General features: G+C 41.5%; 1 protein-coding gene across 1 annotated transcript; it reads left to right on the forward strand.

Moving 5' to 3' along the window:
- The first annotated feature begins 4,473 nt into the window (after positions 1-4,473).
- LLPH (LLP homolog, long-term synaptic facilitation factor) lies at positions 4,474-11,650 on the forward strand. Its single transcript, XM_045789648.2, has 3 exons — positions 4,474-4,600; positions 6,512-6,731; positions 11,338-11,650. Exons 2-3 carry the CDS (start codon positions 6,527-6,529, stop codon positions 11,514-11,516), a joined length of 384 nt encoding a protein of 127 aa, XP_045645604.1. The 5' UTR covers positions 4,474-4,600; positions 6,512-6,526; the 3' UTR covers positions 11,517-11,650.
- The last annotated feature ends 16,133 nt before the right edge of the window (positions 11,651-27,783 follow it).

The following is a 27,783-nucleotide window of genomic DNA, read 5'->3' on the forward strand; positions in this document are numbered from 1 at the left end:
TGATTTAGAATCTCAGGTAGGAGATACCAAAATTCTGTTTTTCCATTTTTTCAGTCCTAAACTTGCCATATATAGATTGTTTATCTGCAATTCAAAAATAATTTCATGAGTAGATTAGACTGTCAGTTTATCTGTGTCTAGTGATTTTATCTAAATTTTTCCTTAATTAATGTTAGAATTGATTTTGATTTTAGAGTACTTGTACCCTTATCACTATAAAGTGTAAATTTCCTTCTACTAGAAGATTTTGATCTGACTTAGAAAAAGCATAAAAGATAAATTCCACTGAATTATTCAGCATTCTATTAAAATGTTAATGCCATTTCATTATAAAATGTATTAAAAATGAAATGTCTTCTTGAAAGTCAGATATTTTGACATAAAATTTGACATTATTAGTTTTTTTTAAGTACAGTTTCCATATAAAAATTATAACGTTGTACCAGTGGCCAAGCAAACTTTCGCGAATTCCTTCATTGTATTAGTTTGCTAAGGTGCCATAGTACTGGGTGGCTTAAACAAAAATTTATTTCCTCACAGTTCTGGTGGCTAAAAGTCTGAGATCATAGGTTTGTTTCTTCTGCGATCTCTCTCTTGGCTGGTAGATGGTCATCTTCTCCCCATGTTTTTACATGGTTTTCTCTTTGTACTTGTCTGTGTCCAAATTTCCTCTTCTTACAAGGACACAAGTCACACTGGATTAGGGCCTACCCTAATGACCTCATTTTACCTTAATTACCTCTTTAAACACCCTGTCTCCAAATATGGTCACATTCTGAGGTACTAGGGGTTAGGACCTTGTAATAGTCTGAATGTTTTGTTGTCCCCCCCCCCAATTCACATGTTGAAACTTAATGACCAGTGTGATAGTATGAAGTGGGGCTTCTGGGTCATGCTTAGGTCATGAGGATGGAGCTTTCATGAATGGGATTAGTGCTCTTAAAAAAGTGACCCCACAGAGATCCCTCACCCTTTATGTTACATGAGGTAACAGTGAAAAGACACAATCTTCGAACCAGGGAAAGAGCCTTTAGACACTGCATTTGCCAGTACCTTGATCTTGGACTTCCCAGCCTCCAGAACTGTGAGAAATTTCTGTTGTTTATAACTACCCAGTCTCTAGTATTTTGTTATGGCAGCCCAGATAGGCTAAGGCTTCATCATACGAATTTTTGGGGGCACAACTCAGCCCATAACACCCACTAAGCATCATTCCCCAGCTATTAAGTTGAAATAAATTAATACTATAGAGTTAGCCTCTGGTGAGTTTTAGATGTAAATTTGACTCCATCATTATCAATTAATTGTTGAATACTCTGTCGCATGATGCTATACTCAAGTTTAACATAGTATAGTGGGTAAGAGCATTTAGATTGGAATCCTTGCTGTGCTACCAGCTGATGGATGATGTGACTTTTGACAAGTTATTTATCCTTTCTTACTTAGGTCTTTTGCCTCATCTTTATAATGGGAATCATAATACCTACCTTAGTGGACTGTTAGAAGGATTAAATGAGTTGGATATGTCATATAAACTGAGTGCTTAATGTCAGCTACTATTAATTCTTATTGGCAGTCCAAAGGAAGAATGCACTGAATTGTGACTAAAGATTCTAAATAAGCAAAAACAGAGTTGACATTTAAAAAATGTAAAACAGTGCCATTCTTTTCAGTAAATTATTTTTTGGTTTGGAAAATAGTTTTTTTAATAAAAATAATGTAGACATGTATTCATTTATCTTTTTTAGAGGACTTAAATAAATTTTTAAAAAATTGTTTTAATTTCTGATATGACAAATGTTGTAATTTCTAAGATTGTAAAAAGATCATAAGACCAAGAAGTTTGAAAACCACTGATGCAGACTATTATATTTTATCAGTGAGCCATAATCATTCATATTTTCTTCTGTCAAAGAATTTTATACGGTTCCTTCTTTTTTACTGGCAAAATCAGTGCTGCTATGTTTGTCCCTGCATGTGCCCCAGTGTGCATAGATTATGAGTTTGCCTAGGTAGGGGAATATACCTAGAAGTGGAATTGCTGGATAAAAGGGTACACGCAACTTCAATTTTTTACAAGTAAAAGCGAAAATACACAGACTCCAGAAATACTTTAAAAAGTGGAATGAGCAGGACTTGGACAGAGCGATTGGCAGCTCCACCTGCGAGGAACAAAGTATAGCCAGAGGTAGGAGGAAAACAGAGAAAGAGCAGTATCTGAGAACTGTTTTTACGGAATGTAATTTTGGGAAAGGTGCAGTGGGCTCTGGCTGCCTGCCTACATTTTTTTCCTGCAGTACACTTGATGCACTTTGGAGAATTAGTAATGTCAGCAGCCAACTGTGTGCCTTTTTGGAACAGCTGGGAACTTAGGCTCTTTTTGTTGGTTCATCTTTGTAGAGCTTTGCCTTGAAGTCCCCGACACCTAGGGCCTGGACAGCATGGGGTCACCATCTGAAGCCCAGAAGTCTTTGTAGTCCGGAATGAGTGACTATTCAGGTTCGGCGTTCCATGGACAGGCCTAACTGCAGAGGCTCTACCGGCTGGTGTGTGTTGTGTAGCATGCCATTAAGGTGGGAACCAGTGCACTCCCAGTCGTATTCAGTGCTGTCCACTTTGCCTCCAGTTCCAGGGGCTTCTTCCAGCTCTGTGAGGGAGCTGAAGCAATGTTCGGTGTGACTTCTAAGCCTCGTCCCTCCATCAGGGGCCAAAGTTTCCTGAAGCCGTTAGTTTACTTTCAGTCATCTTTGTATACCCAACATAGAGCCTGAACAGAATGCATACTCTGCATACTCAAATGTATGAATGAGGGAATGAATTAAGGATTTTTAAATATACTAAGGCCATTTAATTATTTTGAGAACTGCGTTTATACAATCTGGTGAAATAAGTTTAAAAGTTTTTTTTTTAATACCGTTTATGATTCAGCTTTTTAAAGTATTAATAATGCAGAATTTTGGCATATATTTAATGCCATGACATTTTCGTAATAAGTTTTTCTCTTTTCTGGTGCCAGGTGTCTGTTCGGGTCTTGGCTTGGTATGTTAAACGAGATGCAGTTAATTAGGACTATCAGAAAGTGAGCTTTCTCTAAAATGCAATGAACATGTATTTTTGGGAGAGGCAGCTAAGATCTAATATATGGTAATATGTGAAAATTCACATATATTTATAAATTTATAAAGCTTAATCTCTTATTTAAAGAAAGCAGGTTTCTCATGCATGCTTTTTTATATAGCACGTTAGGGATTTTTTCCAGCCAGTGTTAAAAAACCCTGCCGTGTTTCGAATACAGTAATTTCCATATGATGCAGGGTTTCTTCAAGGACACAAGTTTAAAGAAAAAAGGTACACACAAATTATCTCAGAACTCCTTTACTAGCAACCAGCCAGGAATTTACTAGGCATCATTAAAGACAATTTACTGTTTTTTGCTGTATGTTACAAATCTCTGGAAAATAACAGCTTAACAAGCATGTGCATTTTGAAATTATGTAAAAACGATGAAAGCTACCATTTGCTGAGCTCTCATCACCTACCTAGGATCAATTAGCTTGTATTAGCTTGGGTCTATGGAGAAGGAATTCCAGGCTCTGAGATACTTTTATAAGTCATAAGGAAGTGCTGGAACCAAAAATGCAACATAAGACCTGTCTGGTTCCAAAGCCTATGCTATTAGCTGGGTGTGATATGCAACTGATGAATCACTAAATCCTATCCCGGAAACTAATACACTATATGTTAACTAAATTGAATTTAAATTAAAAAATTGAAAAACAAAGCGTATGCTACTAGCATATGTAAAATAAAAAACTGGTGTTTGTGACCAATGTGACAGTCACCTAAATCAACTGCCGTAGGCTTAGATTTATGTCTGGTTTATATTGATTATTAGCCAGGTAAACATTGGTTGAACAGAATCAGTTTGGTCATTTTACTTTTTGAATTTGTCTTTGGATTGGTAAAGGGTCGTTTTGGGGTACAGATTTGAGGTATAACTGACAATAAGTCGCACACATTTTACGTGTACTGTTGGTAAGTTTTGACAAATGCGTACACCCGTGAGATCATCACCCGGGATGGGAAATTTTAAAGGCTTCAAATTAAGATGATTTCAGTTCGGGTTCTCGAAGAACACGTGATCTGGGAAGACTCAGTCTACGGAAATCCATGAGTACCGTGTGAACCTTGATGCCGGACCTGAGATGTAAAGGTCGGCTCTGAGCCCACTACTCGGCAGGCAGAGTCACCTGGCCAGGATCGCTGTTGGGATTAGAGCGTCGCGGCTAACCCGCTCACGCTCGGGAAGCTGGTTAGCCGGCGGCCCAACTTCCGCCGCTATTTTCCGCATTGTCCAGATCCCACTTGGGAACTCACAGGGGAGGAGTCAAGCTCCACAGTCGCACTCCCATCGAAGGAAGTACGTCAGCGCCGGACTCCGGGAGACCCCGCCTCTCGGGGCTTTCCGGGGCATTTCGGCTCCCGGCGTGCAGTGCGCCCTACCGGGACTCCCAGGAGTTTGTGGACCGGGCTGTCCGGAAGGCGGAAGTGCGGAGGCTTCCGGTCAGCGTGGTTGTGAGTGCGGTCGCTCAGTTTCTCGGTGAGTTCGCCGCTTCTCCGGTCCAGTGGGGTATGGAACGTGGAGCTCGAGCCCGCCGCCCGTAGAGAATCTCGTCTCAAGGCTGGTCCTTCTCTGGGAAAAATTGAGCTCGGCCGAGACGCAGACCTGCTTAAGGGCCGAGGGCCTCCCATAGTCTTGGTGGTGGCCCTCGGGCTTCCCCCCTGCTCTGTGCGAGATGGAGCCCTCCTTCGGTAGTCTCGCTCCGGCCTGGGCCCTCAAGGTTGCTTACCGCACACCTTCTGTCCCTGCCCCTCGAAGTTTTGGGTTGTTGTAGACGGGAGAACCGAGTGAGTTGTGATTGCTGGCGTCCAAAAACTGCTGTTCCATTAGTTATTCATTCAGCAAACGCGCACCACATTGGGGGATCCAACGGTGAACGAGGTCTATTTAGTTAGCCCCTGCCTTCGTGGAGCCCACAGTCCACCGGGGATGACGGAAAATGAATAACTTCAGATTGTAACACCTATTTAAAGAGAAAGAGAAGGATCATATGTGGAGAATAAAAGAAGGGGAGTTGATAGGGGTGAGGGTCAGGGGTACCTAAGTGAAGGAGCAGGCGTTAGGAAGATCATTCCCGGGCATAGGAGCAGCAAATTGGAAAGGTGCTAGTGGACGCAGTTGGGACTTAAATTTTTCTTTTTTTCCAAAATCATGTCTAAATATTTAATTTAACTGCTTGATTGCGTATAATAAATTGCACATGTTTAAAGTGTGTAATGTAAGTTTTAATATATGTACACAAACATCCATCAGCACAGTCAAGATAATGTCATAAATCACTCCCTAAAGCCTTCCTCCCAACCCTTTGTAAAACCTAGAATTCCTTCCTTCCCATTCCCTCATCCCCACACTGCCCTTAGGTTGTCACTGATGGAACTTTTTTCAGATGTAATTCGTACTTGGGGATGGGATGGAGCTTGGAACATGAGGTGAAACAGTTGAAGGAGGCAGGGCTAGGTCACAAATAATCTTGTGGATCATGAATATGAGGTGGGATATCATTAAAGAGTCTCATGAAAGAAGGAAAAGCTCCAAGTTTTTAAAAGCTTACACTACAGGCGCCTGGGTGGCTCTCAGTTGGTTAAGCGTCCAACTCTTGATTTCAGCTCAGGTCATGATCTCAGGGTTGTGAGCATGGAGCCTGTAAAGATTCTCTATCCCTCTCCCTGTGCCCCTCCCCCTGCTGGCACTCTCAGTCTCTCTCTTAAAAATTTTTTTTTTTAAAGCTTATACTAACTGCCTTGTGGAGGATTCAGGTCTGAGGCTAAGGGGTGAAGAGCAGCAAGAGTGGAAATAGACAAGTTTAAAATAGCTAGATTAAATTGAGAGGAGGATAATGACGAAGACAGGTGAGATGTCCTATAGGCATGGAGGAAATCAAGTTTAAAAATATTTATAAAAACACTTTGGGGGTGCCTGGGTGGCTCAGTTAAGTCAGACTCTTGATCTTATCTCACTCAGGTCTTGATCTCAGGGTCCTGAGTTCAAGCCCCATGTGGAGCCTACTTAAAAAGTACCCAAAAAAGCACCCATTTTGTAATTTGGAAGTTGTTGCATAAATATAAGGTGATGATGCTCATTGCATTTGGGGGAAAGTAAATTTCTGCATCTTGTATGGAAACTCCAGGAGCTTTCAGAATTGGCTTGACTTACGGTTTGCCAGTGACCACAGGGAATTTGATTGAGTACTCTTGTTATTTAACGGCTGTATATGCCATGTTGACCCTCACATAATTTGTTCATTATGCCATCATAAATCGTGAACAGAGTAAAGAGTTTTACCTTCCGTTTGTTCATGTTTTGTAGAAATACCTTTTGACCTGGTTTTCCAAGGATTTGCCCTTCTTTTTTAATAGTAAATTTTTGCTTTTGTCTCTGTATTTCTGTTAGCTTTCCAGGTAAAATATGGCTAAAAGCTTACGGAGTAAGTGGAAAAGGAAGATGCGTGCAGAAAAGAGAAAAAAGAATGCCCCAAGAGAACTCAGCAGACTTAAAAGTATTCTTAAAGTAGATAGTGATGTTTTAATGAAAGATGTCCAAGAGATAGCCACCGTGGTGGTACCCAAACATTGTCAAGAGAAAACTCAATGTGTGGTACAAGATGAAAAAGGTGAGTTTATGTGCTTCATTTTAAAAATAATAATTCTGTCAGTTTCCTTTTGTGACTCTTTTTCCCTCTTTGTCCTCCATTCTTTTCTGCGCATGCTTCCCTACAAACCTCCTGACATGCCCGTATAATTTTTTGAAGGCTTATAGTGCTGCTAGAGATCCTATGCTAAGCTATTTTAAAGCCAGTTCATGTGAATAGGCGTGTTTTGGATTATTCAGAGCGTGTCTTTGGTGCTTGTACGATAGCCTGAGTGTCTCAGACCCAGCACAACAGGAGTAGACAAACGTAGACGCGTCCTTGTTGGAAGGGTACGCTGTTCAGTCCGGGACTAGGCCAGATAGGAGATCTTTCTTCATTTTATCCTTTTCTACATCTAGTGCCCATTCAAAGAATCCTTATATGCCATTATATTATTTTCCTGAAAAATCAGAGTTTCCCTGTGTTCAATTTTGACAGACTGTAGCAACCTCTGTCTTCATCACGGTCTACAGTCGGAGGCTGTGTATGTTGCTAGTTTCAGCACAGGAAAAGACTCCTGGGTTTTCACATCCTCATAGAACAGTCTGGCAGCAAACTGAAACAAGCGCACATAGTAATCAGGCCCTTAAAATAGAAGTAATTTATGTGGTGTCCAAGGAAGAGAGCAGTGATCCTCAGCCTTCCAATCCGAGAAGTTTTCCCTCTTGCTGATACCCTCTCAAAGGCCAGTTTCTCCATTTGTGTTGTGAATCCTCTCCATTCTCAAGGGCTGTATACTCCTGCATCCTGCTTACCAATCCCTCTTCTCCACTGGGTCGCTCAGACAGCGTAAATGTGTTCTGGAATGCCCCTTCTCAAAGAAGAAGGAAAAAGCCTTCCCTTGATCTCACATTTCTCAGTCTGTCGCTTTATTTCAGCTCTCCCTGGCACTTCACACTTGAGTCTCTGTTTCTTCATATGTACGCTGCCTCCGCCCATTTGCTCTTTTTTTGGTCATTGAGGTAAAAGTCACATTAACATAAAATTAACCATTTAAAGTATACAGTTCAGTAGCATTTGGTACATTGATGATATACTCTGTTTCCAAAACATTTTCATCACCTTAAAAGGGAACTCTTTACACATAAAACAGTTTCTCCCTTCCCGCAGCCCCTGGCAGCCACTGATGTGTTTTCTGTATCTGTGGATTTGCCTATTCTGGATGCTTCATATAAATGAAATCCTATAACATGTGACCTTTTGTGTCTGACTTCCTTCACCTACGGTAATGTTTTTGAGGTCCATCCATGTTGGAGCGTGTATCAGTACTTCCTTTTTAGGGCTGAGTAATACTCCAGTTTATGTACGTACCACAGTTTGTTTATCCATCCATTGGTGGATGGGCGTTTGCGTTGCTTTCCCCTTCTGGCTATTGTGAATAGTGCTGCTGTGAACATTTGTGTACGTATTCTTGCTTGAATACATGGTTTCAGTTCTTTTGGGTTTGTACTTACAATGAAATTGGCCGGGTCGTTTGGTAATTCTGTGTATCAGGCACTCCATTTTATATTCTCACCAGCAATGAACAAGGATTCTTCACATCCTTACCATACTTGTTTCTTTCCTTTTTTTTTTTTTCTTTTGGATTTTTGGATAATTGCCTCATCCTGTTGGGTATGAAGTGGTACTTGTAGTTTTGATTTGGGTTTCCTCAATGCCTAATGCTGTTGAACATGTTTTCATATGCTTGTTGGCCATTTGTATGTCATCTTTACAAAAAAGATCTTTTCAAGTCCTTTGGCCATTTTTAAATTGGATTGTTTGTCTTTTTATTGAGTTGTAAGAGTTCCTTATACATTCTGGCTGCTAGATGCCTGTTCACTTTTGAGTCTTAGATTTAGTCTCTAGTTTTCTCTCCTGTTTTCTGTTTTCTCTTGTTACTCTTTCTGATTTTCATAGCTTTATTACCTTTTTCTTATATTGATTTGTTTAGTTTTGCTGTTGTATTTTTAATTTCTAAAAGTTCTTTTTTTCTTCTATTGTTTCTTTATTACAGCCTGAGGTTCTTAATGGATATATCTTCTCTGATCTCACTGAGGGTCTTAATTATAGTTTGAGAAATTTCGATCTCTGTGCACTGTCTATTCTCTTGAGTTCTTCTCCCTCCCCCCCCCTTCCATTCCTTTATTTTTGTCTTTCTCCTTCATGTTGGAGGCTTTCTCCAATGTCTGGTGATCAATGGTTGTTTATATTTAAAAGTGAAGCACTAAAATGATGAATGGAAGCCTTCCGGGGAGGGGACAAGGTGTGGGGAGGGCTTATCAGGTGTTAGACTTGCAGAATGATTGGGCTGAACCTAGGAGGTTTTGTTGTGGAGGATCTAGATCAGAAACTAGGTCTCTTCTCTTCTCTCATCATCCTCAGAGAGGAATTCTCTCCTCTCCTGCCCACGTCAATGTCTGGCTACCCTCCTTCTTGGAGTATTTCAGGAACTCAATAGGGATAGACCTGGGGGTGAGGGAGTCTCTCCGTTTAGTAATCTACCTGTTTTCAATATGTTGCTCATCTCTGCCCTCAGGTTCACGTTTCCCCTTATTTCATTTCCCTCAAATCCCCATCCAGTCTTAAGCCACAAACCTAGTGGTTACCTTGACCTCTTTTTTCCTTATCTCCCTCCTCTAAACCATTAGCACATCTTCAATATCTCCAAAATACAGCAGGAATCTATCCATTTTCCTCCTCCTTTCGTGTTTTCACTTTAAAATGACCATTATCTCTTGCCTGAACAGAGATGGTAGCCTTTTTACTTCTCTCCTTAGCTCTTGCTCCCTTTTGATTCATTTTTGACATATCGACCAGTATAATATTTTTGGAATGTAAGGCAGATGATGGCATTTCCTTGCTTAAAACATCTCCTTGTCCTTCCATGTGCTCATCAGAGTTTACCAGGTCCTACTTAATCTGGTTCTGGTACTTCTTTTAAAAAAGCCACTTAAAACAGGCTGCAGTTGGCATTGTTATGCTCCCTTCAACAGAACATTGTGAGCTCCATGACAGCAAGGAGCACATTTGGACCACTACATCCCCAGAACCTAGAACAGTACCTAAAATAATCATTGAACAACTAGTTACTGAATGGCTGGAATATAGCCGGCGCTACTCCAGGCACTGAGGAAACATGATAAATACAGGAGAAATGGCCTCCATCCTGATGGGATTTACATTACACCGGAGGAGACCAAAAGTAAACCAGATAAATGAATTAATATAATGTCAGGCAGTAGAGATCATGGAAGCACCCATATACCCTGGTAAGTTCCCAGGGAGGGATGTTCTGGGCAAACCATTCACAGCAGATAAGGCTGGTGATAGATGTACCACAGCATGGCTGCTCCGAGCTTCCTGCCCAGTCTCCTGCTTAGCGGAGCCGGATCTCTGGGTGTTACCTGGGTAAGAGAGAGTGGCAGCCTGGTGTGTATGCAAGTTTGCCTGCCTGCCTGCCTTCCTTCCTTCTCCCTCCTTCCCCTGCCTTCCCCTGCCTGCCTGCCTTCCTTCCTTCCTTCCTTTTTTTTTTTTTTTTTAAAGATTTTATTTATTTATTCGACAGAGATAGAGACAGCCAGCGAGAGAGGGAACACAAGCAGGGGAGTGGGAGAGGAAGAGGCAGGCTCATAGTGGAGGAGCCCGATGTGGGGCTCGATCCCATAACGCCAGGATCACGCCCTGAGCCGAAGGCAGACGCTTAACCACTGTGCCACCCAGGCGCCCCCTTCCTTCCTTTTTTTTAAATATAATTTTGTTTTTAAGTAAACTCTACCCCCAACGTGGGGCCCAAACTCATGACCCCAAGATGAAGAATCACACAGTCTACTGACTGAGCCAGTGGTGCCCCTATATCCAGGTTTTCTTTTTCTTTTTCTTTTTTTAGGTTTTTATTTATTTAATCTCTGCACGCACCATGGGGCTCGATCTCAGGATCCTGAGATCAGGAGTCGCATGCTCCTCCAGCTGAGCCAGCCAAGGCCCCATCTAGGTTTTTCTTTGTCATCTGCCCATCTGTGTCATCACAAGCTTGGTGCTTACTGCTCCACTTCTTCCAGGTACACCTCTTTGCAAGTGGCCAGCCATCCCTAATAGTTCATTTGCTTCTAAGGCCTGTCCGTTAAAAGTGTGGCTGCTCTTAATAGGCTCAGCTGTCTTATTTAGCTCAAGAAAGCACTTCATCAGAGAAGTGTTCTGACTCACATGTGCTCACAGCTGTACACTTGTCCTTCACGCAGTGACTCAAACCCATATATCCTAAAACTATGTTTCCTGTTTAACTTTTATTGTTCCAAAGACGGACACTCATGACAATATTCTTCAGAAAGTTTCTTAGTCGCTAAATTGATGACATCTCTCATTCCTTATAAATACTTTTTTTTATGTCTCTCATGGTGGTAGGAATACATGGGAGCATGTCTGAGTCCATTGAAAGTGCTGTGAGGAGTTTTCAGTGTTAGTCAAAGAGCATTCCACAGAAGAAGGGATTTTTTTCTTTTGTAGTTTCAGACCACTTTCAGTTCTGATGTTCTCATTGCATTCACGTGCTTTTTACAAGATTGTTTCTTCATTCACGAGCCTTAACAGTTTTCTGTCTTCTATTCAGATGACATGAAGATGGAGACTGAAATTAAGAGAAACAAGAAGAGTCTTCTAGACCAGCATGGACAGTACCCCATATGGATGAACCAGAGACAGAGGAAAAGGCTGAAGGCAAAGCGAGAGAAAGGGAAGGGGAAAAGCAAAGCAGAAGCAGCAAAGGCAGCGAAGGGTTTGGCCTGGTAGACTCTTAAAAACTTGAAAACTCCTACATGGGACAGGTCTTTGATTAGAATGTATACATGGATTTCAGCTTCCACCAAATGAAAACTTTGTTTCCAGATTTAACGTGGCCTTGTTCTTCAATTCAAACCCAACTTGACTCCTCAACTTTGTCTTGGGAGCTTGAATAAAATATTTTCTTTGATGAAAGAAAGCTACACTGATACTTTAATTGGATGCTGTCCAGTATACAGGGATTCTCAAACATCACAACTCTATCAACTGTTAACTGTGGTGGTAACTGTTTGGGCTTCGTAAAGATAAAAAAAAAAAAAAAAAAAAAAGATACACTGACAAATTTGAGTTGATTCAGGTTTAAAGAAAACTTTTATATAAAATATAATGTCAGTGGATCTTGTAAGCACTACGTGTTTGGAGTTTTAATTTTGTTTAATTCAGAATAAAAGATATTTTGTCAAGATCTTGAAGAGCTTTTCTTTCATCTCTCCTTAAGTTTTCCTAGTAATAGAGAAGACCACCTTCTTCAGTTAAGTTGTTAAAAAAAAATCTTAAGTCTTTTGGTAGAATATTAACATCTACAAATTAGTACGCTCCATCTTTTTAGGAGATAGAACATCCTGGGAACTAGTTTAACGATCTTCAGTTTTTATACTATGTAGCTTAATGTAACACAGCATTCCCCAGAGTATCTTTCTCAGAATCAATTTTTCTGAATGCATGGTGAAAAATACATTTCGTAGTCACATGAATTTGGGAAATGGTACATACTCGAAGGTTCACAAAAACGTGTTAGCTTAGTATAGTATTCTAGAGATCTATCAGTAAAGAAGCCTGTTCAACTTTGACTCTTTCAAACTCGTGTTCTGAAGAATAGAATATACTCTCAGAAATGCTGGTAAAATGAGATGATTTTTGTTAAGTCTGTCTTGCTACAGTTTACTAATTTCACTCTTGTTTAAATTTATTTATAGTTAAAGAATTTAAACTTGGTATTCGCTCTGAAATTTTACTGTAGTTCTGTTAACCATTCTTGTGTGTTCACTGGAATAACATTTATTGAGTGCCTACTATGTGCTCGGAACTTTTCCAGGTGCTCAGGACACAAGAAGGGAGACAGCGTTAAGTTTTGACCTTTTGGGCATCTACTCAGAAGAGGCTGTTAGCTTCAGAGGAAAACCAAGTTACAAGTGAAATCTATTAGAATAAGGTCACTTGGTCACCAAGACACAGATTTATGCCAGGCACGCTGCTAGGCTGTGACACCATGTAGAGATAAATAGGAGGACATGATCTAAGTCTTTGAGGAGATCTGAATCTATAAAATTGAATCCCAGTAAAATCTTAAGATGATTTTATATAATAGACTTTTCTCAATTTACTCAGTGATTAGTTCACCGAAACGTTAGTAGATAATTTTTAAAAACATAGATTTTCTCGACAGAAGCTAGTAGAAAGACATTAGTTGGAAAATACATGTTATCCATGGCCTTTTTTTGCCTTTTGGTATATAGTTATGAACAACAAATAGCTTGTGAGGAAAAGTAAATACATAAATACGTATCCATGAAATGAAAAAGTTGCTAACATTATCTCAGCCACTGGCAATATGAGCCTAAATACACTAGCTCAGTACTTGTTATGCCATCGTACGAACGGACTGCATTAGTGACGTTACCCACTTGGTGCTTACTTAGAATTTAGCAACATTGTCCGGTATTACGTAGCTGGATTTTCTTTAAGTTGATATCAGAGGCGAATGCCAGGGATACGTTCATGCGTTCTGTGGCCGATAACTTCTCATTGGACTGCAGCGGTAGGAGCTCTGAGCTCTCATCCAGGGCCTCTTGATGTTAGGACGTTCCCTGAAGTTTATCCAGTGACAAAATTTGTCTGTTCAGGATTTCACTTAAAATAACGAAGCAAAACACCACTGTTGAAAAACTTATTTGGGAAACATGCTCTCAAATGTCCTATGGCCTCTCGAAAGGTGGCCCTGAGAGAGAAGTTCTCTGGCACGAGGGTGTGACTGGGGCCTCGAAGGCATCCTGAACTGTACTGCCAGCAAGATTCTTCCCACCTCCAAAGCTTGGCAGGAAATTTATTTAGACTAACATGCCGAAATGAGTGCAGGAGTACGATCACTTCTTTGTTGCTTTATTCTTCAAGGTCATACAGTAAGTATAGTGCAGTCCTTTCATCTTTTACATAATTAGCTTAGCTTTTTAGAACTGTCATTTATTTGACTCCTGTCTTCCAGAGAATTGCTATAAAAACCACCAGATGGAGCTCAAGCTAAGCACCAAATCATTTTTGGAATTAGAGTGGGCTAAACCCCAGTAGGAACTGATTATAACATTTCATTTTTGCTTTTTAAGAAATTAAATTTAAAATTAAAATAAGGGGACTCAAAATTGTTTTCATTGATATGCTATCTGTTCAAAAGGCCTTGGCCTATATTATTTAATCCTCAACTCTCCAAAGTATTCATTCACTTAATCCTCCCAGGAATACCTTCGTTGGATTCAATCCATGTTGCAGGCTCAGGATTTATAGACCTTTTCTCAAATTTCAGCCTAACCCGGACTGGAGCTCCCTAGGTAGTCCTCCTATAGAATGGGCCGACCCAGTTCGAAAACTATGGCCCCCAGTCAGGAGTGCCAGAGCTCCCAGTCGGAGAGTCATGTGAGCTGCCGTTGAAGCCCTGAGGTGGAGTCAAGTAGTGACTTTGAGCCCATCTTTTTTTTCCTAGTGTCGCACTGATGTCAATTTGTTCCTCTACTAGGTCACATGCTGCCTAGAATAAATATGCAGCGGAATATATTTGCTCATTAGGAAATTTGGGTATTTTCAGAATTTTGATTTCTCTATCTGGGATATGATTTTTGGGAGTTGGAGAATTCAAAATAATGGGCTATAAATGCCTTGGTTTAAATACCTGAAATGGGTTGCTTGTGACCGTGAGGGTTGGGGGTGTATAATTTAGATCAGCGAAGTGCTGGCCACAGCATAAATGGGAGGAATCCAAAGAGGTATCAGGGAATTCCCAAATTTATAAATACTGCAGTCGAGAAGCAGGTGTTGGGCTGTTGACGGAGTTTACTAGCTAAGTGACTGACTTCTGATGCCACCTGGCAGGGTGATTGAAATTCGTGCTAGCCTCGAGATAGAATCCTTTTCCCCTGAGAGGCCACTGCAGCAGATATGTGCGAATTTTGCAAGGAAATGTTGGGTGGGGCAGGGCGTGCCTGGAGAGGTATTAAGGACTCATGCCAGGTCGAAGGCCACTCTGCTATTCCCAGGGCCCCATGAGGCAGCAGGAGAGGCAGGGCCAGATTTGTGTCTACTTACCAAAAGCCCCCTAAATTTTACGTAATTGAATGCCAATGGGTGTCACCTATTTTAGAGCAGGAGAAAAATACGTGATGTCAAATAAGACTCATTTGGCAGATAATAGTAATAATGATAACCGATGTTTAGGGCGTGTGGTGTTAAATGCCATACCTATATTATTTAATTTAATCTTTAAAATGATGCTGTGGGATCAATATTTTTACCCAATTTTCAGATGAGGAAACAACTTTGAAAAGGAAGTATATTTGCCCAAAGTTATGCACCTATTAAGATGGGAGCAAGGCTGTCCTAGAGTGTAGAATGAATGTCCTTGGTGGGAAGTTTCCGAGAGACACACTTCTTTCAATCTAAGGAAGAAACTTCTAACCGAATTGGAAAATGGAACAGGCAGTCTTCGGGGCACTGTCCTGTCAAACTAAGGGTGGACAGCCACTTGGTTGGAACGTAGCAGAGTGGATTCAAACGTGGTACTTGGAAATTGGGTTGAAAGCTGCAAAAGGGGGCGCCTGGGTGGCTCAGTCGTTAAGCGTCTGCCTTTGGCTCAGGGCGTGATCCCAGGGTCCTGGGATTGAGCCCCGCATCGGGCTTCTCCACTGGGAGCCTGCTTCTTCCTCTCTCACTCCCCCCTGCTTGTGTTCCCTCTCTCGCTGGCTGTCTCTCTTTCTCTGTCAAATAAATAAATAAAATCTGGGGGGAAAAAGCTGCAAAAGTCCTTTTTAGCTAAGAAATGCCTTGCAGGAAGTTGTCATGTCTGAAATGTGTTGTGCTTCTTTCACTTTCCAGTCTGTTGGTGCCCACGATTACAGGCTTAAGTATCTTTTTGGTGGAAATAACAAAATCTGAAATCTTAAATTTGTTAATGTTGTTAAGTCTGGTTTTTATTCCTCGAAGTTCCACTTTGAAGTATGGAAATCTTTTATAACCATCTGCTTTAAACAATGAATGGGGTAAAGTTCTTGGCATTTTAATTTCAAGAATGGCAGAGTTTTATAATACATTGTTTATAATATGCAGAATGTATTTAATTTCCTAAAGCGATGACTTGTCTTGGCATTATGCTATCTTATGAAACACTTTCTCACTCTCACATTGTGTCTTTATAGGTTTCAATATCGGCAAAACCTTTAAATCGTCTTAGTCGGGTGTTGTGTATCATTGTACAGTAACTGCTAATACATATGGTATTTCTGATCCGTGTAATAAAGTACATTTGTCATGTATCTTGTGATCTGCATACCTTTCAGCTGTTACTTCATAAATCTGTTCCATCGGAGAACTGCTTTGTACAGCAATGGTTGAAGCTGCTTTTAATAAACTAATATTTTGTGTCTTTTATATGTAATCAACAGGGAGTATTATAGACTTGTGCCTCTGTGGAGAAACATTCCACTAAACTTCTTTTCTCTTGACAATAATGGGAAAAAAAGAGCTTGAGAAAAGCACAGATGTTCGGGAACATATGTTGTTTGCTCCTGAGGATCAGCCGAAGATCTTTTGTTATTGCTCCAGGTTTTTTATTTGCTTGTTTGTTTGCTTTGCTCTTTAATGCTATAGAGAAGAGAGAGTTTGAGATATGTGATGGCGGGGTGGGGGGCAGAGTTACGAATTTAAGTGAGAGACCAACATTGGGTGCTATTCGTCAACATTTTCAATGCCTCACCTTATGCCAAGAGGCGGTATTCTCGAGCAGAACTGGAGGCAGTTGGCCAAAGATTGGTCATTCCCACGTGCTTCCCAACGCAGCCATAAGCATTCTGCCCTAGTTTGAGTCTTTGTTTGTCCCAAACTTCTGACAGTGTCTTCACGAAACAGAGGTATTTAATAATTCAGGTAATCCCTTGAGTAATCGGATAGGAGCTCTCCACAAGCTAGACAATTGGTTATTAGTAACTGTATAGGAAAACATGCGTGGAAAATGCTAAAGAAAAGGAAACTATATGCCTTAGGTGAAGTTGGTATGGACGTCCTGCATAAGCCTATGCATCTTTAAGAAGAGTTGCCATAAAGAGAATGGGAACCAGCTGTTCCAAATCTCCACTGACGAAACGGGTTTTAACTGTAGCAGAAGGGATTTAGGTTAAATGTAAAGAAGAACTTCCTGAATGTGAGTGTTATTCAAAGCCAAGTATGGATGGAAAAGAGGCTGTCGAATTGTCTCTGGAGGAGAGAGAGCATGCTAGAGAAAGAAATGGAAGGGGGCCGTAGAGTGGGAGATCCCCCCTTAATCAAGGTGGTTTAAATGTAATTTTGCCCAATAGGTATGAGGGCTTTATTCTTTTTTTTCACACTCACATTTCAGGTTATGAGGCTTAGAAGGTCAGACCTGAAGGATAGACAGACTTCAGTCATTAGAACTAAAATGCCAGAGGACCCCGAGGTCTGGATGTCCTTTTGGTATAATTCTGAACTGGAAGGAAATGCTAAGGTGTGACCAATGGATGAGGAAGTGGACCCATGGTTAATTTTCCACCCTTATCATTAAAGACCAGCGCACACACAGAGTTCACAGTGTGCCAGGGGGGAATTTGACACCGAGCAATTTCCAGAAAGGCAAGTGGTTGGTAGGCTGAGACCGCTGGGCGTGGGATGGGCTGGGAGGCCTGGGGAGCAGTTAGGGCTACCATGTCACCACGGGGCCTGTGCCAGCAGGATATTTTTACCAGGAAGTCTCCAGCAAGACCAGAGGTTTCAGATCTAACTTGGCACTTTGAATTCCAGAGACAGAGACAAATGTCAGGGAAAGTTGACCTTTTTTTCTTCCCTGCTGGCGGTCACCACCCTGCCCCTGTCCCCACGTGGCACTCCCTTCTGCGCCTCCATTTTCTTTGCATATCTTCGCTTTGAACCTCTCTCCTTCGGTCTGTTTTTCTTGCAAATTATTTTTTTTAATTGTTTTATTTAACAAAAGTTTAAAGCTGTGAGTCAAACATTTTTTAATTTACCTCTTAGGGAAAAAATTCTAAGTTTAGTTCTGTTTCTTGTTTATAAATGATGCCAGGTCATTTTTCTCTGTGGACCAGTGACCATAGTAGAAATAGATTTCCTGCTTCTGTGCTGTTTCTCTCCATGACTTTGTCTTTCTCTCTTCCTCTGTTTTACCCCTCCCCCCCGGCCATTTCTACACTGTCCTCTTCTATTTGGATATTATTTAATTTCCTCCTCAGGCTCAAATCACCACCCTTCTTGCATCCTCTGTCTTCCTCCCCTTTGGTTCTTCCCCTGTCATCTCAGTCTTCCCGCTCCTCATGTTTTTCTTCCTCTTCCTTTTCACCCCCCTTTCCTCACCTTAACTGGATGCATGACTGGAAAATATGCTTTACAACAGGGGCAGGCAAACAGGCTGGCCATTTGTCTTTATAAATAAAGTTTTATTGGAACATAGCTACCCTCACTCGTTCCTATATTTTTTATGATTCCTTTTGTGCTACAAAGGCGGAGTTGAGTAGTCATGAATGAGACCCTCTTCTGGCCTACAAAGCCTAAAATATTTACTATCTAGCCTTTTAAGAAGTTTGCTGAATCTTGCTTTAAAACATTTGCGTATTAAGTGAAGGCTTTTGTTCTTTATTTGGAAATTCAGGTGATTTGGATCAGTTTTAGATCTCCCATCTCTACTTCATGAAATTAGGCCATCTTTTATATTTGCACGTTCCCCTGAATTTCTTACCTGAAGGCAATGGTATCCAAAGGAAAAAAGAAAAGCTCATCCCGACTACAACCAACCAAAAGTTGTTGTTTGTGGTGTGTTTGTGTTGAGATGTGTCTCCCACCTTCCACCTCTGACCGGATTCTTTTTAGTCTTTGGGGGGGAAATTCCATTGTAAATATTTTTAAAAATGTAACAGCTCAATTTTATGTCTACAAACCGTTTTTGGAAATGTTAGATGCTAGAGAAAAGACTGTTTTAATTTAACATGGCACCTAGAATAGGGGCACATAGAAAAGCATTCCAATTTAGTTTGATTTGGCGGGCGGTCTCTTTGACAGTTTTGTATACAATACACTTACCGGTTAGTTTCGTTGACATGAAATGAATACGGAATAAAATGGCCATAGGATTTAAGGTTGAAAATGTTTTAGAGATCATTTATTTTAACCCTGTGCTTTTCAACAGGTGAGGAAAACTGAGGTCCTGATTTTCCCAAGATATTCCCAACTTCACCAGAAGCCCAAATCCAGGAGCCCAAGTCTCTTTATTCCCAGACCAGGCTTTTTCTAAACCCTAAATGCAGTGACACCCGGCTGTGCTAGTGTAACATTCTGCCTAATGACAAGATTAATTCTGTTCCTTTTCTTTCTCTAAAGAGAGGGGTCACTAAGAGAAAGGGGGGGGTGGCGCCTGGGTGGCTCAATGCGTTAAACGTCTGCCTTCGGCTCAGGTCATGATCCTGGGGTTCTGGAATCAAGCCCCACATCAGGCTCCTTGCTCAGCAGAGACTCTGCTTCTCCTTCTCCCTCTGCCTGCTGCTCCCCCTGCTTGTGTGCGTTCTCTCTCTGTCAAATAAATAAAACAAGTCTTTAAAAAAATAAATATATAAGGAGAGGGGCCATTAAATGAAGCGAGGGTGTGTGACTGGTGGCCTTTTCCACAGGTCTACTTCCGCTGTGGTTGAGAACCAAGCCTTTCCCATCGGTGGCCACATCTCTTTACCCACATGTGGTGCCACATCTTTTAGTTGAAACAGGACAACAACAAACCATCCTCCTCCCCGGTGCCCCCAGAAAAGGTTTGTTTTGTTTTGTTTTGTTTCTATTCTTGTAATTCAACCTGTGTGGTTGTCAATTTTATTTTCTTTTTGTGACTTTTATTATTTTGTGTAGGTTCTATGGTTTATTATAACTTTTATTAATTTTTTCATCTGCATGAAAGTAACATGTACCTGTCATAGAAAATTCAAAAACCCAGGGAAGTCTTGATGAAATACAATTATTCATAATCCAGCCACCCAGAGAATATATGCATGTGTATATATTTTCATAATTGTCTTAACCCTGTATAATTTTATATTCTGCTTTCTTAATTTCGAATTAGGAGGATTTTTCCCACGCCACTGAAAATTCTTAAAGTGTTGTTTGAAAAGTTCCCTTGTAGTCTATCTTGTGGGTAAACTGTAAATTTTCTTGTTTGCCTATTTTTCGGTACTTAAATTTTTTCAGAAAAAAATATTTCCCAGTAGTATTAATGGTCTTACTAATCCTTGTCTGATTATATTCTTGTAGGAGAATTCTAGAAGAGAACAAACTTAATTTTCCTTTTCTTTTCTTTTCTTTTCTTTTCTTTTCTTTTCTTTTCTTTTCTTTTCTTTCTTCTTTTCTTTCCTTCCTTCCTTCCTTCCTTCCTCCCTCCCTCCCTCCCTCCCTCCCTCCCTCCCTCCCTTTCTTTATATATATTTTTTGACAATGAATTTCCTTAGTAAGACTTTCCATCCATATTGCCAAACCACTTTCCCAAAAGGCTGAAACAATTAATAATTCTTCCTGGAGTGTGTGTCTGCCTTTCTGAGGCACGCGTGAAGAGCTGTAAATTAAGCCTTTTGAAACATCCCTTTCATATGTCACTCTCTAGCTAGGAAACGTCCCATGGCTGCAAGGTCAAGTCTAAACTTCTTAGTGAAACTCTCCATTTCTTCACTTGCAACTGATTTCTTAACCACTGCAATCTGGCATTTGCTCCCATCTGTCTGCCTGGAGGCATTGAAGAAGCAGCCCCGGACTGGACAAAGTGTCAGGAAATTAGGGTTCAAACCCCAGCCCTACCACTTCGTTGTATGTGACCTTGGGCCAAGTAACTTAATTTCTCCGAGCGCTTTCCTCAGGTTTAAAATGGAAATAATAAAACAGACCGTGGGGCTTCTATGAGATAATATATGCAAGAAATGTTTTTAATCTATAAATGTTAGGGGGTATATTGCTGTTGAGACTACTCTTGGGGGTAACGTGGTAGTTATTAGCGCTGTTCACCAAATGTTTCTGATTTCATTTAGGCTTACGGTAGAATTTCACTTCCCCACCCCCCTTAATTTGGATGTGACCACGTGACTGACTTTGGCCAGCACAATAGGAATGGAAGTGACCGGTGCACAGACAGGCAAAACCTTGTAAGAGCTAGTCCTTAGCCAGCCGCTGTCCCGTTCTCTCTCCCATGGCAAAGGGTAATTCTGGAGGTGGTCGCTCCTGGAGCCTGGCTCCTGGACAGAGAACATCGGTGTGGAGAGGAATCCCCAGCCCACCGGAGACAGACACGTATCTTGAGGAAGAGTTAGACTTGGCTGTTCTAAAGCCTGAGGGTGGGGCTTGTTGCGATTGTGCTCTCATCTGGTGGCCTGAGCCTACTCCTGGTGCTCCTTCCTCTGCAGAATTTCATATCACGGAGGGTCTTGAAGGCTTCTTTTCTTTTGTCTTGGTGCCATTAACACTCCTGCTGTTTTTCTCTGTCTCTAACATATCCCCAGTCTCCAGTGCATTCTCTTCCTTCATTTTACATTTACACGTGGGTATAAGATGCGCTTCTGACCTCATCATCTCCTTTCGGTCTATGCTTTCCGCTGCCAACTTTATTTACGCTCACAGCTTTCAATATTATGTCTCTTTTAACACTGTATGCTTGGAACAGTTTTCCGGTTTGAGAATCACTGGTCTACTCTTTTTATTTATTTATTTATTTATTTTTAATACTTTGAGGGCTGGGACTCTAGCCTGGAACCAGATGGCCAGCTGGCTCTTCCATTTATCTACCTGGGAGAGACTTAACCTCTCTGTGCCTCTGTTTCTGCGTTTATCGCATGGGGATAATTGTAGTTCCTTCCTCCCAGGTGGTTGTGTGGATTAAACAAAATACAGGTAAAACACATCTAGTGTTTACCCAGTGCACAGCTTATGATGCCTGCCGGTGGCCGTTTCGTTGTTGTAGCTTATCTCCCCCCTTCACTCCTCAAGGGCTACCTCTGGTTTCTGGGAAGGCGTCCTTAGAAGTAGAAGCCCTACGACAAATATCTGTTGTGGCTCTAACGTCACACTGATGTCTAACCAGAGTGAAAAATTAGTACCCTCGCCCCAAAGACACTTTGCTCAGTGTTTGCTTTGTTTTTTAGTTGAATTGTTGCCTTTAGGTGGGTCAAGCACTTCTAAGTTTTTTTTTTTTTTTTAAGATTGTATATATTTATTTGAGGGAGAGAGAGAGAGAGAGCAAGAGAGCACACAGAGGGGGAGGGAGAGAGTCTCAAGCAGACTTTCCACTGAGCAGGGACCCCAACCCAGGGCTCGATCTCACGACCCTGAGATCAGGACCTGAGCCGAAACCAAAAGTGGGACACTTCACCAACTGAGCCACCCAGGTGCCCCAGGCCCTTCTAAGTTCTTGCAGTAATCCCTGCTCCATACTGTTTTCTACACAGTTAATTGACTGACCTTGGGAGGAAGTCTGCCTTCGGCCAACCTTCTCTGCTAATCCTCACTGATCTTTCCCTTGCGTATTCCAGCTCTATCACTGCCAGGGCACCTGGGTTTCCACTGGCTTTTTTCCTGACTACGTATTTTAAAATTTTTTTTAAATTTCAATTTTAACATTATTTTTAATTTTTTAATAAAGATTTTATTTATTTATTTGAGAGAGAGGGAGAGCGAGAGAGAGAGAGAGAGCACAAGCACGAGCAGGGTGGGGGCAGAGGGAGAGAGAGAAGCAGACTCCCCACTGAGCAGGGAGCCTGATGTGGGATCGATCCCAGGATCCCGAGATCGTGACCTGAGCTGAAGGCAGAAGCTTCACCGACTGAGCCACCCAGGTGCCCGGAAAAAAAAATTTTTTTTATTATGGTAAAATATACATAACATAAAATTTATCATTTTCACCATTGTTTTTTTTTTTTTAAGATTTTATTTATTTATTTGACAGAGATAGAGACAGCCAGCGAGAGAGGGAACACAAGCAGGGGGAGTGGGAGAGGAAGAAGCAGGCTCATAGTGGAGGAGCCTGATGTGGGGCTCGATCCCATAACGCCGGGATCACGCCCTGAGCCGAAGGCAGACGCTCAACCGCTGAGCCACCCAGGCGCCCCCATTTTCACCATTGTTAAGTGTACAGTTCAGTGGCATTAAGTACATTCACAATGTTGTGCAGCCATCAGCACTGTTTCCAGAACATTTTCGCCATCTCCAAGAGAAACTTTGTCCCATTGAACAGTAACTCCCCATTCCATCCTCCCTTCAGCCTCCAGTAACCATTATTCTGTTTTGTCTCTATGAATGTAAGTATACCTCATACAAGGGGAATGATACCATATTTGCCCTTTTGTGTCTTTCACTTGCCATAATGTTTTCAAGGTTCTTCCATATTGCTACATGTATCAGAATTTCATTCATCTCAATGGCTGAATAATATTCTCTTGTATGGATGTACCACTTCTGTTTTTCCGTTAAAATGTCAGTCGACACTTGGGTTATTCTACTGAGAATATCCTGAGGCTCAATACGGTGCCGTCTCATCCAAGTCTCCACTCTCCGACAAACTTCCCTTCTTGAAACTCCTTTGTCTGAACTCCTTTGCCTTAAAGTCATGTACTGAGAGACGAAAATAATGGGGAAGACGATCGGGAAGGAGCAGAGGGAGAGTTCATAGACTATATAAAAGTAATAGTGATAGATTTTTATTTCTTTTTACAAAAAAATATGATTTAAAAAACTGCGGTCAACAATTATCATCTTGTTTAAGTGTCGCATTTTTGGTAGCTGATTTTATGGTTTTCTTTCTTTTTTTTCAATACTTTTTGACTGCTACAAATAGCTTTTGTTTTTTTGTTTGTTTAGAAAGCTGGTGGTGGGTGATACACAGAGCCCCTCAATGCTGTAGTTAGTACTGACTTGTGACATTTATGATTTTGTTTGGTGATTTAACTTCCGAATTTTGGGGGTTGTACATCTCATGTCTTTGGCACTATGCTTTAAGTTTCTCCAGGGAGGAGACCATTCTATAGTTTGGCATATCCAGATAAAGAACATACATCTCTTAAACGACTTGATGCATATTTGGCTCTCCTTAAAACGTTTCCTTTTACTTTTTTTTTTAAAAGATTTTATTTATTTATTTGACAGAGATAGACAGCCAGCGAGAGAGGGAACACAAGCAGGGGGAGTGGGAGAGGAAGAAGCAGGCTCATAGCGGAGGAGCCTGATGTGGGGCTCAATCCCATAACGCTGGGATCACGCCCTGAGCCGAAGGCAGATGCTTAACCACTGTGCCACCCAGGCGCCCCTCCTTTTACTTTCTGTTTCTTCCAGCAACATCCAAAACAATAGTATGCAGCTAGTAGGCATGCTGTAGTGTCCTACTTAACAAATTGTTTAGTTTATTGATTCCAGCTTTTCAGAGTACCTGTTTTTCTTTTTGTTTGACACCAGAATATTTGAAATATGCATCTTCCCTTATAACCACGGACATTCTTATTAGGATACATTCAGTACTGATCCTGAGCCGTAATACAAAGTTATCAGTTTGTATCAGCCCTACCAATGGAAAAAAAATTTTCAGGGGCATAGGATGAAGTTTTTCCTGGCTACATTTCGTCTTTCTCTGTGGGCTTGTGTTAGTTAGCATCCCTGGTTTATGTAGTAAAATATTTTAGTGCTTATTATAGTATCTTAACTCCCTGAGATTTACCAAGGACAAATGTGATCTTAGTATTCTATTGTATTTCATTTCGCAGGTTTGTTTCATAACCTCAGTAGTTATTTCTATTTGCAATTCTGTTTCCTTTCTAAATGTGTTAATAAAATGCTTGCCTGAAGATTGGCTTGACTCCAGAATCTGATACGGTCATTCTTCAAGTAAGTGATAAAACTTGTGACAGTATCGCACTTGGAGATCTTTGGATGCGTCCTAACTATACAAGTGGGGAAACTCTCAGTTCCTTATAGAGTTAAATTAAGGTCAGACCTGGTTTCCGACACGAAGTTCAGATGTATTGGCAGATCCCCATGCTTGCATTTATTATACTGTAATTTGGGGCTTAAAGAGTTATATCCAGTCCATCCCCAACATCTGGATAGTGTTTATAACGATCACATTTGATCCTAATGTAATTTTGTTGGGGAATTCACTAGAATTCCTCTGTTGGCTACGTTACAACTGAACATGAGATCTGCTAAAATATTACCAAAAACTAGTGAATATCCATAGAGGATACAAAAATAGATAGATTTCACCCCCCATCCCACCCCCCTGCTTCATGTTCGTCTATCTGGGCTTCCTTGTCTCCATTGATAAAAATAGGGGTGACACTTTAACAGCAGCCAACATTTGTCAAGGGTTTTGAACCTTGAGAAGCAGTGCAGGCACAAAAATCTTTCAAGGATGATTATTGTACACGTGTAACCACAATGGCAGCATCATAGACTCAACAGATATGGATGACATGAGCTTGATGGGGATTTTTCCTTTCATTTTCATTTTGATTTAGATGCTATTCCTTAGGGTTAGGAAAACATCACTCGGAAACTAGAGCCAAAGGATTGGTTTTAACCACCCTGCCCCACCCCCCCCATCAATGGAAGCCCCAAATGAATCAACTTGGGTCTTTTAAGGGTTGTAAAGGGAGCCTTCAATTATGTGAGGGGGGCGTGGGGGAGGGTACACGGGAAGTTGGGCCATGCAGTTTCAGGACCTCCCAGCCCTGCCAGCAGGAAGATTATTAGCATATTTCATGTAATTTGTGCATAGCTATGTACCCTTCCCATGAAATAATTTTAACATTAAAAAAGAGACAGATGGGAAAAGAAAAAGACAGATAGGGAAGGACAGAAACTGTAACAGTCTTTAGAGAGGGAAAATTATTTCATTAAATCTAAACAGCATATGCTTTTCTGATGTATAGCATATGCAAGTCTATGCAAATTATTTAATAGCAGTGCGCTCAGAGTAATTTCCATTTCCTCCCTTGCTTGTGACGGGAATATTCCTTTTAATCAGATTAGATGACATCCTCTGCAAACTTTTGGGGGTTTCAACTTGATTTACCATGCTAAGTAGTTAGGGTAATTTGAAATAAAGCAATCAGTGGGCTGAAATGAAGCCAAACCTCATTTGTGTCTTTGAGATGAGGAGCTGGCCGGCTGTGTGAGCCCCACAGGACTTCTTCCCCCTCCTCTCCGCTCCCACTCCCCAGCACCCGAGACCTCAGCAGAGTTTCCAATGGCCAGTTGCCTTGTTTTGATGGCACCTAGTCAGATCTGTTTCCCATCCGCAGAGCCTGCATGCGATGCTGCATTCGTTCGACCTCCCCTGGCTGCCACAATTTATGGCGCTGCCTGGAGCAACGATCGAAAGATGAATTCACACGCCTTAAAAACTTTTTCACCTGGGGAGGTCATGGACTCCTGAAGGGGTTTAAGAAATGGCCTGGAGGGGGCCTACAGATATTCCATTCGAGAGATCCTGGGGAAAGGGAGGAGCAATGCAGTCTGATACCATGGATGGGCAAGGAGAGTCCTCGCGAGCAAGAATTCCCGCGGGACACACATCTGAAGGTGACAGCTACTTATCCATTGGGCCTGCGCTGCAGGAGTGGGGCCAGCCCTTGGCAATACCGTGAAGCTTGCTTGGGGACATCGTTCCTGGTTGTGCAGGCTTTGTGTTGCACAATTCCAAGGGGTGCCATGGTCTCGCAGTCACGGGGACATCTGCATAGTTGATACCCACAGTTCTCCAGCAGGTGGCGGTAAAGGGTCTCGGGGGGTGGGAACGGACGGTTACTTGTAAAATCTCACCAAGTTGGTTTGGACTTGACTGGAGACTGGTGGGCCTCGCCTTTCACAAATCCTCTTTTATGGGTGGTGATGTTTGGAGAAGGGGGAGATTTTAATTGCTTAAACTAATTCCCAGCAAAGTGTTAGCAGATGAGGTTTAAATATCATCTCTACTAAGGCTGCTAGGATTTGCTAGCTACCAAGATATAAAAGGGAGCCATTGAATGGTGAAGTTTCATGTACCAAGACAAGTAAAGTTTCTTCCCCTCTTTTTTCTCCAAATGCACGTTCCCCTCAAGGCAATGGGATCTTGGTTTTGAGGCACCCAGAACTGCTCCCTGTGGCAGAGTCAGGAGCTTCTTACCAAAGTTTTGTTCCTTTGGATGTGACAGATGGAAAAGAACAGGCTACAATCAGTTAACTCTTTAAAACTTGTGAAGGGGACATCTGGGTGGCTCAGTCGGTTGGGCGACCGACTCTTGGTTTCAGCTCAGGTCATGATCCCGTGGGTCATGGGGTTGAGCCCCCACGTGGGGCTCTGTGCTCCATGGGGAGTCTCCTCGAAGATTCTCTCCCTTTGCCCCTCCCCCCTCACTCTCTGTCTCAAATAAAGAAATCTTGAAAAAAAAAAAAAGACTTGCGAAGGACGTCATGTAGCCAAAGCAGGCCTCTTCCTACATGCAGAGAAGAAATCGGGGCTACAGTTTTCTGAGTGCCTACTGTGTTTGCTTTTTTGTTGAACAGGTAAAGGATATGCATGATAAATTCAAGTACATAGTCACAAAGAAGTCTCTGTCCTTCCTGCCTCCTTCGGCCGCCACGCTCCCCCTGGCAACTACAGTTAATTTTTCCTGTCTATCCTTTCAGATATATTTTGAGTTTTTAGAAACATGCATATATATAATCTTTCCTCCCCTTATATAAATGGTAGTGCACTCTGCACACTGTTGCATCTTTTTTTTTTCACTTAATAATGAATCCTGGAAGTAAGCTAAACAATTATTTTTAACAGCTGCAGAGTGGGAAATACTTCCCGTTGTAGGTACACACCATACTTTTTATTTAGTTGAACTGATTTATTTAATGAGTTTGATGAATCTAATATAAAGTATATTGTCAAATGACTATACTCCTCTCAGTGTAGCCAGCCTTTCAAAACTTCTTGAGGAACAAATGTCTCAAG

This window comes from Ursus americanus, chromosome 17 (assembly GCF_024610735.1).
Source record: "Ursus americanus isolate L20-20 chromosome 17, mUrsAme1.1.p, whole genome shotgun sequence".
NCBI lineage: Eukaryota > Metazoa > Chordata > Mammalia > Carnivora > Ursidae > Ursus > Ursus americanus.

Coding starts and splice junctions, on each gene's coding strand:
- LLPH (XM_045789648.2), top strand. CDS start 6,527: ATGGCTAAAAGCTTACGGAGTAAGTGGAAAAGGAAGATGCGTGCAGAA. Junction 6,732..11,337: donor TGTGGTACAAGATGAAAAAG/GTGAGTTTATGT, acceptor TCTTCTATTCAG/ATGACATGAAGATGGAGACT.